The 15,763-nt window shown below is 39.4% G+C and overlaps 1 protein-coding gene across 1 annotated transcript in view; it reads left to right on the top strand.

The window, feature by feature from the left end:
* The window catches only part of LOC136858563 (very long chain fatty acid elongase 7), a 132,046-nt gene that overhangs the window by 54,959 nt on the left and 61,324 nt on the right, over positions 1-15,763 (top strand). The window contains exon 4 of the mRNA XM_068228773.1: positions 10,132-10,212. Coding sequence (XP_068084874.1) covers positions 10,132-10,212 — 81 coding nt within the window. The remainder of the gene's footprint in view (positions 1-10,131; positions 10,213-15,763) is intronic.

Below are 15,763 nucleotides of genomic sequence, written 5' to 3'. Positions count from 1 at the left end.
GTAACAGTTCTTGGGAAGCAATAAAAGTGAGAATTACATGAAACTGATAGAGAATTTGATACAGAGTTATCATGTACTTGGCTGTAGAATGTCGGTGAAAATGCACTATTTGTTTTCCCATATTGATTTCTTCAGGCCAGATTTAGGAGCTGTAAGTGAAGAACACGGTGAATGCTTTCACCAAGATATTCACTGCATGGAAAGACGGTAACAGGGACGTTGGGACTGTGCTATGATGGGAGACTCTGGTAGAGTACGATCAGAGGGGTCAGAAGAATATAAGAGTAAAAACCGTTCTAACGTACATTTTTGAATGTCACCATTGTAGGGTGAAGATTTAGTGTTATTCAATATTTTTGCACTAATTCCCACCAATTCTTGAGGTACTGTATGGTAGACTTATTTTATAGGACTCTAGTCGTATTAAATAAGCATGCAATATTAGCAGCTTTTAAGAAAATTGAAACATTCATTACCATATCCAAAATATTGACATTTAAGAGAAACCACTTATATATTCATAATCAGCATCACCAATTTAAGCAATAAATGCAAAAAAAGTAAACAAAAACTTCGTCAAATTTTGTTACGTAGTATTAAAAAAGTAAAGTCAAAGTCATCTCCGTACAGGCCATGAAGGCCTCTGGAGGCGTGGAAGTTAAAAGCTTCAACTATCCGTAACCTCGGCACTTGATGGGGTAGAGTTGTTAGTACTACGCCCGGCCGCCTTTGCCCCCACGAATTAACCTGGTGCTCATTTTTCGTGTAGGCTGAGTGAACCTCAGGGGCATGTGCATCTCCGGAAGTGGAAATCTCGTTTCTTAAATGTTACGACTTCCTGACGGGGATTCGAACCAACGTCCTTCCGGGCGAAACGATCACTACTATATAACAACTTAATAAATGAATTAAAATATAACAAAATATGAGCGATCAGCTCAGTTAGAGAAAGAAAGAAATAATATGATGTAAATGAAAATAATTTGCAAAAGCTATACTGAGGGATGGAAATACGTACACACACTTTAAATTAAATAGCGAAATATAAGTAACAGTTAACAACTTAAGTAGTTGGTTACCAGCGTAGTTTTAGATTGTAATTTTCCACGCGAGACAAGTAATCGGTGATTACACATATTTATTTCCAAGATACTTATTTTAAATGAATAGATGAAGTTAGAAATTTTTAACCACACAGTACCAGAAATAGCACATGAGTTTATGTTTCAAACAATTTTAATTTTCCCAGTGTATATGAGAATTCAACTCCTGATGAAAATGATATTGCATCGCAATTACAGCAAATCCTCTTGAATTTTTAAACCTTTATTAGGTAATTGTCCGCCTCTGTGGTGTTGTGGTTAGTGTAATTAGCTGCCACACCCGGAGGCCCGGGTTCGTTTCCCGGCTCTGCCACGAAATTAGAAAAGTGGTACGAGGGCTGGAACGGGGTCCACTCAGCCTTGGGAGATCAACTGAGTAGAGATGTGTTCGATTCCCACCTCAGTCATCCTGGAAGTGGTTTTCCGTGGTTTCCCATTTCTCCTCCAGGAAAATACCGGGATGGTACCTAACTTAAGGCCACGGTCACTTCCTTCCCTCTTCCTTGTCTATCCCTTCCAATCTTCCCATCCCCCCGCATGGCCCATGTTCAATATAGCAGGTGAGGCTGCCTGGGCGAGGTACTGGTCATTCTCCCCAGTTGTATCACCCGACCCAATGTCTCACGTTCCAGGACATTGCCCTTGAGGTGGTAGAGGTGGGATCCCTCGCTGAGTCCGAGGGAAAAACCAACCCTGGAGGGTAAACAGATTAAGAATAAGAAGAAAGAATATTAGGTAATTAAATACTCACTGAAACCTCCAAACTAATGATACAGACATGACTTACCAGTCAACCGCCGGTAATCCACATAAATATTGCAATAAATGAAATATAATCCGTCGGCAGTTATAGCGTGACAGGCAATTATATTAAATTTAAAAAACGAGACTCATCCCTGTCAAGAACCATCGCTGTGCCTAGGGCAGCTAACATTATGGCCAACAGTTTGTCGAGGGAGCAAGAGTTACTCCACTCATACACAAATTACAGCTCCCTGCTAACTGACGCGGAGAAACATATGAAAGCGCTCACTTAGAAATAGCGCTCAAAGCACACTTCACGACCCGTGGCTTCCGATAACTGCCGCCGGGCGACACCAATCTACAGGCATAGTCAAAATAATAATGCATATCCAAATCGTCGGCAAATACAAACATGACGAAGACACATTTTGTATCTGCACGGTCCCAGTATCTGACTTTTCTTAAGGGGTGAGGTACATACACCCAGTAAATATATTTTCCAGTCTAAAATAATGCCACAGTCCTCCCCACCTTAACAACGACTACGTCAGTGGACGTTGAAATTTGACAAATCTATGATTTCAGTAGGTTGGGAGAGCAAATATTTTATGTGGTGTAACGGAAGGTACTGACATTACCTCCACACGATGATATAGTAGCATGACATGCCCATAGGAATATGCAGTCTTACTTGGTTAGGTAGTCAGTCAATCAACATAGCTGTAGAAGTCCATCGTGGGAAGACACAAGCAGATACAATGCGACGAACGGTGTAGCCGGCACGGACATCACAAGATCCACAAGTTTGACCATGCTCCACCATAGCGATGATTTGAACATTTGACGACTCTGAAGACGTAGTGTGTATACTTTTGGGGATGGCAGAGACTTGGTCTCGCTAACAACGGGCCTGCAGTATGATGTTAGAGTACGACGCGCGTCGATGCTGAAACATAAGTGGACGAAGAAAGCGGGCGAACAAGAAGCAATTTCAAAGAAAAAGTGAAATAATATATGCTAATGAACATACCTGGAAAGTTGTTTGGTGTTTCTAAAGTTCCAAAATCGACCTTGGCAGAGAGAGACTCTAATCTTGGCGCTGCACAACTAAACCGATAGGAGAATAATTTCGTTAACTCATCACTAATTAGCGTAGCAACACCCCTAAAACTTCATTGTATAAATTATTCACCATTACTTCCCCATGTCTCTTATTTGAAAACCCAGATCGCAAGAAAAGCCAACCAAACCAACCTCAACAATCAAGCACATCTGAAAAATTCCGCACTCTTTACACTACTAAATTAATTCATATTTGATTAAACAACATTTCACACTATCTTACATTAGCTCTTAATGAATTCTACAGGAGGTTACCCTGACGCCAACATGTCTAGAATTTCAGTTAGGTTATACTTACTTGTACTAAATTTTATGAATGCGGGCAGTGGCATGCTACTTGGGACCGCTATGTAGTTGTTACGTCATCAATAAATTAATGTCAAACAAGTACCCTTTAATTCATTTTCTCTCTCTCAGCCGAACAGAGTTGGTCCCCTAACCCCTTCACCAACTTCCCAAAAGATATGTCAGTAAGACAAAAAAGAAAAAGAAAAATGTGACCTGAATTAAGTCCAACTTTCGTCGGTAAAAGTTACGTACGCGAAGATCAGTACAGCAAACTTTATCAGCGTTACCAAAGGGGCAACAATGGATCTGTACATTCATATTGGTTACCTTAATTGCTCATATTATCACAAATTCACAATCATTGACAAGTTAACGCAAAGTAAGCAATGTTGTACATATATACGAATGGCTACAAGTGATTTGATAGAACATTAGGACGTTCTTGTGTAACGAAATATGTCTTTCTTTGTTTAACAATTGTGTGTTATTTTATCAGTATGTTTTAGTGACGTATGCATTATAATTCGTGTTTCGACAGACTGGAAAACATAGTTATGTGGGGATCATTATGTATTGAATAGAACAGAATACTCCCCTCCTCCAGCTCCGGATCACCAGAAACTAAGGAGAAAGTATTCACTTTATTGGCAATTAGGCATGTACCTATTAGAGCGAAAACAAACAAACAAACAAACAAACAAACAAACAAACAAACAAACAAACAAACAAACAAACAAACAAAGAACAACAAACCTAATTTGAAAGGAATGGACCACGGAGTACATATCAATTAACAGAAATACTACTAACTACAAAATGTACAATATGTAAATGTATGAAGAAAACTCAACGAATGTCAAAAGAGAACAAGTTATTAAAATGATAATTATTGTTGACCTTACTCATTATTGACTTTGACTACTGTATGTACTGTTCCATGCTTGTGAGTCATAATTATTTGTGTTTTGGACATACTCGGTTACAAAACCTCGTTGCTGTTCTTTTTGTTGTTATTACCCGGTACAGAGGTGTTAATTAAGAATTTTTCCGTAAATTTACTTCTACTCAAATATGTCCAATTTTTAGCTATTTACTTAATGAACAGGTAAATGGTCAATTTTAGAATCTCTCTCTTTCAACTTCGGTTGACCGAGGCAGGAGAAACGAGACATGGTTCATCCAGAAACATAACCGTGATCTTCTATATGTGTAGTTTAACTGTCCTATGTTATACTTAACAATGTGTACTATAGCTGATGCCTTTGCTGGCAGGACCTAGTGTTTACAGTGCACTATGTCTTCTGGTGTGGGCTAGAGCAATTTTGTTACTTTCATTGATCTGTCTCAGCTTTATCCTTGGTTTTGACAAAATGAAAGCGACTGAGATATGAGTGATGCTAGTAATGACATTCCTTATGCAGCCAGTCCCTGCTATGAATGGTGTGAAAATGTTACTCATAGGGTCGGTTGGTGCATGCATTTCAGTGGACATGGCAGACTGATATGTAATAACAACAACTTCTGGTTCGGTGAGGAAAGCAACGGGAAACTACCTCACTCCTTATTTTCCTAGTACGCCTCTACAGTGATGCCTAGGACATCTATGACAGCTGATGGCGGAACTGTTGAGGATCCAACCAGCCTTCGGGCTGAGGACTACACATACACATACATACTATGGCTGATTCCACTATTTTCAGTTTGTTACTTCCCCGTATTAAATCTCTCGGTATTCACACCTTCAACAGCATGTACCATTCCCTCATTCACACCTTTCGTTTTTTTTAGCCACTAGCTATTTAGAATTACCAGTAATTTCGATGGTTACCCTGACCTCCATTCCCTGTTCATGATTTTTACAATAGTATAACACCCCCCCCCCCCCCCAATATCCTTCCTCTATTGCATATCCTTTGACTCCATGCAACATGTCCATCTATCTTTAGGTCTTTCTTGTAATCAGACCAAGTTACTACAAGTCCAAGGACGTCCATTTCTTACAGAAGTTCTTTAAAACCTTCATTACCTACTAGTACGTAAGCCTATCTTCGACAGTCAAAATTAGTATGCAAAACGTAACTAGAAATTTGAAATGAATATGTAATATATCTTAGGAATAAAAGTTACACTTCCCATGTTACATACATGTCAAATGTAGAGAATCGTAACAGGAAATTATGAAATTTCCTTATGAACCCTACTGAGTAAAGTTGTAGATGGGAGTAGCACATTTTGACGTTTATGGATTTGCGAAGACTTCAGAAAGCTAGAGTACATATAGATATCCATAGTTAGATACTGGATTGGAGAGATTCATCCCAAATCTGTGTAAAGTTTGCCCTATGCTTTGTTGCCTGTGATAGAAGCGGACTCGGATCTAATATTATGTTATTTTGTCACCTTTCAGAATGTTTAGAACCTGTTGGTTGACGTTGTTCTGATGTTTTCGGAAAAGACATTGAATTCTCATTTGGAAGAAAAGAAGAACTATTTAAATGTTGTACAACATTTTTAAGAACTTAGTTTTGTGAAATATCAATGCAATATTTGTCTGGTTATCCATTACTGAGCTTTAGAAGCTATTGACTACGGCTGCCTCTACAGCATTGACAATAATTTTTGGTTTAAAAATCTTAATTTATTTAAAACTGAGTGAACGTGGGTCGGGAACAATGGAGATAAAAAATCATTCTGCCAATGACATTTAAAGTCGTTAGATATGGATCAAAACTTCTGCAACTAATTTGATTGTCATTTGCAATTTTCCGCCATTTGCATGCAGATTTCTGATCTCTTTCCTAAGTCCATGCCTTCATTTTTGTTGCAACTCCTTTCAACATCTCAATAAACTGAAATAATAATACGGAATTTTTGAATTTGCTTTCAACGTCGTAATATGATGGATAACAGACAGCGACTGGTCTATAATGTTGTAGTCTAAACAGTATGCCGGTCAAAGTGTCCACTGGATTCAATTCTGGCCGCACATTGGTGAGGTGCTCTATCATCTTATTCTATGGTCGTTGGCTGGCACAGATGGTGACGGGCAAACATCTTGACCTCAGCAAGCGAATGCATTTCAAAACGTGTCGCCATCTCTATGTTTTTCAGTGCTCGTTGGAAACAAACTACAGTGAAGCTTCAGACAAGCAATTTTCATTAAAAAGTACTAAATTGGTTGTTGTGAGAGTCTCGTTGTATTTTTCTTGTAGAGAGGAGACAACAACATATATCTGGTGCGAATTTCAGCTGTTGAAACAATCCGTTATATATATATATATATTTTTCAATATCGCTGTGAATGGCAGTCGGAATAGGGACTTTATATATATATAAAATTCCATATTCCTTCAGTATTACAACATACTATCTTCTAGCTTTTTTACCTCTGTGTTCCTCTGAACTCCCTGACTTCTAGCCATCCTAGATATTTCCACATCCGTTAACCTAGGTATACTTCCCTCAGGAAAGCAAATAACATCCTTCCGATAGTTTTTCTGGGATTTTCACTCTACTACCTTAACCCACTCCATTCTTCCGAAAAATTCTCATAAACTCACTGTCTTACACCTTGAAATATCCTCAGCTGCTTAACTGGCCCCGCTGTTGACATTTGGCTCACCTCGTCACTCCCCACTCTGTTTCTTGACTCAGCTGGAAGTACTTATATTGAATCATCTGTCCCGGGTTATCAGCACCAACACTGTCCGACTCGTTGGCTGAATGGTCAGCGTACTGGCCTTCGGTTCAGAGGTTCCCGGGTTCGATTCCCGGTCGAGTCGGGGATTTTAACCTTCACTGGTTATTTCCAATGGCTCGGGGCTGGGTGTTTGTGCTGTCCCCAACATCCCTGCAACTCACACACCACACACAACACTATCCTCCACCACAATAACACGCAGTTACCTACACATGGCCGATGTCGCCCACCCTCATCAGAGGGTCTGCCTCACAAGGGCTGCGCTCAGCTAGAAATAGCCACGCGAAATTATTATTAGCACCAACACTGGACGTAAACTCAGGAATCCCTCGTGTCATCACTTCTACAGTATGCACTTCCGCTGATGACCCAAACTGCTTACATTGTTCTTTGAACGTATCGCCCAGATCACTGACCGTCCACGTTCTTGCCCAAGTATCTTTTATAATATGCAAGCGATTTCCTCTTATATATGCCCGTAGATTTCTTGTTTGTCTTAAATAAAATTGTAGAACTCTTTGCTCATGGAGGATTGTTCTGTCCATATCCCTTCTTATCCAAACCTTACTGCCCTTCAGGTTTCGCGCACACTTCAGAATTCGGCTTGCCATTTGTACCGAGACAAACTTAATTCTGGCAGGGCTTCTCCCCCTACTCCTTCCAGGTCTGGACCAATCATCTATGCCCCTTATTCCATCGAGGCCTTTACTTCATTTTCCTCCCGGCCATAAATTATAATGTTCCTTCTCTTCTCCTCCTCCGTTTTTCTGCTTTCACGCCACTGAAGTACCTGAACTTGTTCTTCTAGCGCCTTAATCCTCTTATTCAGCATCGTTCTTTCTTTTTTGTCTTCTCTCATCTTCTCCTTTATTGTTGTTAGTTCTTCGGTTAAACAGTCCTTCATTTCCTTAATTAATTGAGACTATACCTCGAGCATAATTTTGGTCTGATCATCCTGAGAAGCTTCGCGCATAGTTTCCCTGATTTTCTCCATGTCCTCCTATGACAATGGGCCTGGGTTGATCTCGACGCCTTCAATGACTAACAGACTAACCACTATAGCTTCCGCCATCAACAATTCTGCCACGCTTATTCTTTTATTATTTTCTGAGATATACTCCATCAGGATCAACTTGACCCAGTCCGGCACCATGGCTAAATGGTTAGCGTGCTGGCCTTTGGTCACAGGGGCCCGGGTTCGATTCTCGGCGGGGTCTGGAAGTTTAACCTTAATTGGTTAATTTCGCTGGCACTGGGGCTGGGCGTATGTGTCGTCGTCATTATCATTTCATCCACATCACGACGCTCAGGTCGCCTACGGGAGTCAAATCAAAAGACCTGCATCTGGCGAGCCGAACTTGTCCTCGGGCACTCCCGACACTAAAAGCCATACGCCATTTCATTTCAACTTGACCCAGCTACGCCACCCCACCGTACCCCACGCTACCCCACCGTTACACCCATAGTGCTTTCCCTGCACTTGCGGATCGATACCGGACACGTCTGCTCACTAGCTCAGCTCAGCAAAGACTGATATATTCTATAAATCGGAAAATCATGGTATCTAAAAGAAAATGCATGTCGCACATGTTGCCTGTTTTGTAACTGCTGCCTAGCCAGACGGCCAGTAGTGCCACGTGGTCAGTGTGGTGATGTAACATTATTGCCTGAAGTGTAAAAGACACTGAAGGACAGGCAATAACAACAGAACGTTAAAGAGAGAGAACACATGTTGAATTTTGTAAAATAAGTAAAGACTGAAATGGAAAAACAAAAAAAGAAATGAGAGGTATATTTTGGTGGCTGATGGGAGTATGTAAGAAAAAAGCTATAATACAAAAAATGACGAAAATTGATCCATTTTGTGCAAAAATGATAAGGAAGTGGCTCACTTTCCAAAAGTCTGTAAGTAAACAAGATCATAGAAAAGTATATAGACGGGAAGGAGATAGATAAAATTAAAAACGAACCAGAACTTAACACTATCGTTAAGTTATTAATCCGACAATGAAATACACCATGGATAACAGCTAAACTATGTAATATTTTAAGACGAATGTGAGAAAAGAAATTTGAAGGGGATGAAAACAGAAGATGCATGTAGCTAGTAGTAAGAATATGTATGCGGATGTATCCTTGACTTTATGACGTAGTTAAAGTTTAAGAAGTATCTCTAATGCTAAAAATGCATAATTATTAATTAAAGATACGTCCAAGTACTATTTTATGGGAGATAATGTATACAGCAAGTGTACTTAAAATTTTTTGTAATTTTTCTTAGTTGGACTACATTTCATATTGTGTATTGTAAAAAGCTAACTGAGTGCATTAATTATAATTACAATAAATGGCTCTTTCTCCAGTTGGTGGTCATCCGTGACTATTCATTCATGCATCATCATCATCATCATCATCATCATCATCATCATCATCATCATCATCTATTCCTTCCTTCCTTCCTTCCTTCCTTCCTTCATTCACTCATTATTGCCTGCGTTCGCCACCGGGACCGTTGTCTGTTATATCGACCAGCTACCTACTCAGTTGATTTGTCAAGAAGCGAAGGTGGTGTTTACAGCTTTAAGGGGAAGTACAACAGGGCAACACTAATCAGCGGAGAAAAAAGTAAGAATTCAGATATTGCGAAAAAGGTGGTTATCGGCAAAAGAAATGGGAAGGACGAAGGGCGTGAGGTGTGACTTTTTAGGCCTCACAAACGTAATACAGTCGGAATCGGAAGAGTTCAATAACTGACCCAGGGAGGTCGAATAGAAAAGATGAAAGTGAGATACAAGTAATTGTAAACAATGCCAGGCAAAACTAGGGGACCCGTGGTCACCAAACCACGCTCCCTAGTTGAGAGCTCCTTTTCTAGTCGCCTCTTACAATACGCAGGGTATACCACGGAAATATCCTGCACACCCCGCCGCCCCTTCAAACGGATAGTTTCACGACGACTGCCGTGAATCAAATTCAGGAGTCACCACGTGAGTGATTAGGCACTTTGTACCTCTGCTACGGGACTTGCGACCTCTACACCTAGTCACGGAAAAATCGACCATGAAGAGTTCATTCATGTTTCAAAATATACAACATATATTTCTACGCTGTATAATTTGCTTGTTTGTTAAGAATATCACTTGGTAAAAATGTATTCTCTGCTTTACGTTTCAGATTATTTTATGTATTAGGATGTACGGGTACAACTTGTTATGTGAGCCTGCGAAGTTTGAGAACACGCCAGAAGCGCTACAGGTAAGTGTTGAGTCGCTAATTGCAGAAATGTGGCATGTCCAGGTTTAAACATTTTACAGGAGGAACGAATAACATGTTTTATTTCATTTATACATAATACTTTGTAGTATGAGAGTATGGCAATATTCCTACTTGTGAGTCAAACCACTAAGGCCAAGTTGAAAGTTCTGTATGAATTTATTTTGACGAGATATGGCTGTAAATTTATTTATTCGCAATAACTGGCCTAAGAATAGTTCAAGAATAGCGTATACTTACTGTTTTACATTCTCTACTTCGTATTATGTAATAAAATGAGCAATAAAACTGAAAAGTGTGTAAAAACACGATAAGTAGGTCTGTGATAACTTACATTTTCTCTCTACAAAACATTATGTACCTGGAATATAATTTCTGCGCTTCACTAGGCCTTCTACTTTTATTTTCTGAATGGAAATCTTCCCAGAATATGGTGAATTAGTAAGAATTTCAATGACCTTGTTAACAGATTTTCTAGGACTAAACGTGACTTCATGAATCCCAGAAATAAAATTCCTTGTTGAGACTAACCTGGCCTGGTATATTCATAGTACGAGTATTTGGAAACACGAGAATATTCTTTCTCGTAAAAGTCCAGATTCTAATAATATCAGTCTGTGTTACTTGAAGTATGCTGAATTTATTTCTCTCGACTGATGCCTTTGTGATAAATTCACTGTATTGTTCAATTTTGTATATTTGGTCTTAACCCTAGAACTGCGAACCGTCTTTCTGAGAGACGGTGTCGTTCTTCCGCCGTAGGTTTGTAATTGATCACCAGATGGTAATGATATAGATACCAGCTGAATAATTATACATTTATCTTCAATACTGAAAGTCTTTGAAACACAAACATCGGTCTGGACAAGTTTATTTAGCTGTAGAAGTGAAAGTGCTTTCACATGTTCTTAGAATCAAGATGGCAGCCCGTTTTGTTGACGATTCTGAAATCAAGCGCTCGATTTTCGAAGATCTTAGTGACAATACTGATGGTGACAGTGGTTATTGTTTTAATTCTGACAAGAAAATTATTCCTGAAAATAGTGAAAGTGTCAGCGAGGTACAAGGTGCCTCGGAAGTAATGGGAATTTCTGATGACCGGAATGATGTTCAAGTCGGTGCAGGTTATGTTATTATTGGCAGTACGTCAATATTTGAAGAAACCAGCGAAGGGATAAGTGTGAACTAATGATATTTTTGTAGATTGTTATAAGGAATTTGATCACAACACAGGAAATAAGAAATTCACCTAAGAAAACTAAGATAATCTGTAGGTTCAAAATTCGTGAAAAGAACTCCAAATACTGTTTTGATGAAAATTTTAGTTTTATTTTGCCAACGAAATGAAAAGTGGTTAACTGTGGAGGAATATGTAAGAAAATACTTGTTCGTTTCAGAATATCATGTTTCAGAAATAAATTATCTGTCACAAATTCCTTTATTTGAGCAAAATATTTCAAACAGTTTCCTTTTAATTGCATTTTACGATAGTTAGAAATCGTGGCAACATTTTTCATTATTTGTATTATCTTCATTTAGATCAGTCTTTTAGCTTTCTATTGGTATATAATATGTATTTATTAGGATTAATATGTGATGATAGGCATGATTTTATTTTCATGGTGTATGTTGAGAAAAATAACTGCAGCATTGGACAGAACAACCTGCAGCAGTTCTAGGGTTAATAAAGGAGTCCTCGCAAGGCAGGGAAATGTGTCTTCTCAAAAGAAAGTACCTTTTGTCACTGTGAACCGTCCCGTTTCCACTAAAGCCATCAGAAATCTTACAATATTATTTCGTCCCGGGCAGGTATCTATTTACATAAAGCAGAATGTCTGTCTGTCTACCAGTTTCTTATACAAATCCATACCGTTCTACCAGTCTGAACCAAATGTTGTATAATACGTTTTAGGACACTGCGGTAACCCAATCTACAAGAAATATTTTAACAGCCCTTTCCGTTCCCTACATTTAGGGCCTTTGGCACATTAACATTTGCTAATATAGGTGAAATATCGAATTTGTCGCACGAGGACGAGAAAAAGCTCATTTTAAGTTTCACGACGCGAAAAACAAACCTCGGTAAGGCCCTGAGGGACCTGAAAACGAAATTTTAAGGACCTAAAACCAACCGGTGTGGAGATATTGGCACCGTACTACCCCGCTCTAGGAAGTGGATGAAGAAGTGGCCGGCCGTAACCATGGCAACGTCAGCTCAAGGATTCTACAGTATAATACAGACCTGGTGTTCGGAGTAAGCACGTGCGTGAATGTAGAGTAGGCCAAAGAGAGAGAATGCTATACATATGACTGGAGAAAAGCACTGTGGGAATATGATACCCCTAGGGGTGGAGGTGTGTAGGGGGTGGCATATAAAAATAATCGAAATTAGTGTCGAATCCATAACTTTCGGGGTGGCTAAAATGAACAGTGACACACTGCATGTCTTTTAAGTCCAAGTTCAGCCCCCTCGACATGGACATCGAAATCCAAAATATTCGCTTCACGCATAATTAGCAGGCAATAAAATACCAAAAAGTAAACCATCAAAGAAATGCCCGAGCAGCACCGGATAATCCAGCTAGTCACTAAATAGGTGAAGTTCCTTCACAGCTACATTCACATGATTATCGACATAATTTTTCAGGAACGTGCATATCTCATCTGGCGACTTTCGCGCTACTCATTCATGATACACATAACATTTCATGCACTCACATTTATGTACACAAAACGTGCTTGCGTAGTATATATTATAACAGAACATGCGATAGAGATACGGTTGACATAAAATCAACGCACAAATTGAGCAGAGAGTCATTTATTTTGAATTCATGGCATATTACATATCTTTATTTCCAACCATAGTACAGCACCATCGGTTTCTAGTATTAAAGAGATGAGCAACTACTATCCCTCTAAATCTATAGATAACTATCTTATCCCGCATATTCGCGGATAGCCAGCAGCACATGTCAGATGCTACCTCTACGACTACCTACTCTAACTACTTCAATCAATCACTACTGATCTGCATTTAGGGCAGTCGCCCGGGTGGCAGATTCCCTATCCCTTGTTTTCTTAGCCTTTATGATTGCAAAGAAATTGGAAATTTATTGAACATCTCCCTTGGTAAGTTATTCCAATCCCTAACTCCCCTTCCTATAAACGAATATTTGCCACAATTTGTCCTCTTGAATTCCAACTTTATCTTCATATTGTGATCTTTTCTATTTTTAAAGACACAATCCAAACTTATTCGTCTACTGATGTCTTCCCACGCCATCTCTCCACTGACAGCTCGGAATATACCATTTATTCGAACAGTTCGTCTCCTTTCTACCAAGTCTTCCCAGCCCAAACTTTGCAACATATTTGTAACGCTGCTCTTTTGTCGGAAATCGCCCAGAACAAATCGAGCTGCTTTTCTTTATATTTTTTCCAGTTCCTAAATCAAGTAATCCTGGTAAGGGCCCCATACACTGGAACCATACTCAAGTTCAGGTCTCACAAGAGACAAATATGCTCTCTCATTTACATCCTTACTACAACCCCTAAATACTCTCATAACCATGTGCAGAGATCTGTACCCTTTATTTACAATCATATTTATGTGATTACCCCAATGAAGATCTTTCCTTATATTTATACCTAGGTATTTACAATGATCCCCAAAGGGAACTTTCACCCCATCAACGCAGTAATTAAAACTGAGAGGACTTTTCCTATTTGCGAAACTCACAACCTGACTTTTATCCCCATTTATCATCATACCATTGCCTACTGTCCATCTCACAACATTATCGAGGTCATTTTGCAGTTGCTCACAATCTTGTAACTTATTTATTACTCTGTACAGAATAACATCATCTGCGAAAAGCCTTATCTCTGATTCCACTTCTTTACACATATCATTGATATATATAAGAAAACATAAAGGTCCAATAATACTGCCTTGAGGAATTCCCCTCTTAATTTTTACAGGGACAGATAAAGCTTCACCTACTCTAATTCTCTGAGTTCTATTTTCTAGAAACAGAGCCACCCATTCAGTCACTCTTTTGTCAAGTCCAATTGCACTCATTTTTGCCAGTAGTTACCCATGATCTACCCCATCAAATGCCTTAGATAGGTCAATCGCAATACAGTCCAAATGACCTCCTGAATCCAGGATATCTGCTATAACTTGCTGGAATCCTACAAGTTGGGCTTCAGTGGAATAACCTTTCCTAAACCCAAACTGCCTTCTGCCAAACCAATTATTAATTTTGCAAACATGTCTTATATAATCAGAAAGAATGTTTTCCCAAAGCTTACATACAATGCATGTCAAACTGACTGGCCTATAATTTTCAGCTTTATGCCTATCACACTTTCCTTTATATACAGGGGCTACTATAGCAACTCTCCATTCATTTGGTAAAGTTCCTTCATGCAAACAATAATCAAACAAGTACTTCAGATATGGTACTATATCCCAACCCATTGTCTTTAGTATATCCCCCGAAACCTTATCAATTCCAGCAGCTTTTCTACTTAACTACTTTATTCTAACTAAGACTAAGTTTGACTGGTAAGGAAACATGCCACCCAACCCGGGGATACCGCCACCAGCCCTGCCTCGTGCGGCCGGTTACCGAACCTCAGAGACCCTTGCTGACAATGTGTTCCTCACCATTCCTTACGTAACAGGCCGCATGTGGCGGAAGCCGGTCCAACATGCGGCCTGTCACACGCTTGTCTCCTGTCTTGCCAGATCTCCTTACACGGCTCGTCTTCCCTGTCGCATTGACAGAGAACTTCCTTCCACTCCTCCCTCTCCACGTGCAGAAGAACTAATCAACACTTCCTTGGGATGGGTCAGACCCACCTCTCTCTCTCACCTCTTACATCATGCACTCCGCCATTTAGCTTATTCCAATCGGATCCTACTCCCACTACACACATATAGACAATCCATTCTTCTACATAGACTACCACTCCAGTCACATAACATCGTTTCAAACTCTCCATTATCACTATACCTTAATCCTCTTACTACTTATTCACTACATTCTGCATACACTTACACTGCATCCTTACCAACAGTTTCCCATTCAATCCTCTAAAGTATCCATAATTTTACATCGCCTACCCCTACAGACATACAACAGTTTATTCTTCCAAACACTACTTTGTTCACTTCTTCTCACAGTTCTTTCCACACTGCCTAGATCTCCATTACACCATACCTTAATCCTCTTGCTGCTTATTCACTGTCTTCTACATAAACGTACACAGCAGCCACACAAACAGTTCCTTATTCACACCACTACTCTGTTCATTCTTCCTTATTTTTATGCCATATTCAATCATCTGTAATTTCCCATACTCTCCTCTTAATACATAAACTTTAGATATATATAACCTCCTTATAACTATTTCCCTACTCCATCTACTCACAATCACATCAGTTCTAGTATTACATGCTCGTCTCTTAATACATTGAATTATACACAAATCTCCTCTTAATACATATACCTTAATATATAAT

This window comes from Anabrus simplex, chromosome 1 (genome assembly GCF_040414725.1).
Source record: "Anabrus simplex isolate iqAnaSimp1 chromosome 1, ASM4041472v1, whole genome shotgun sequence".
NCBI classification, from domain to species: Eukaryota; Metazoa; Arthropoda; class Insecta; order Orthoptera; family Tettigoniidae; genus Anabrus; species Anabrus simplex.
Note: the sequence above shows the minus strand (reverse complement) of the source record. Positions and strands in the feature narration are given on the sequence as shown.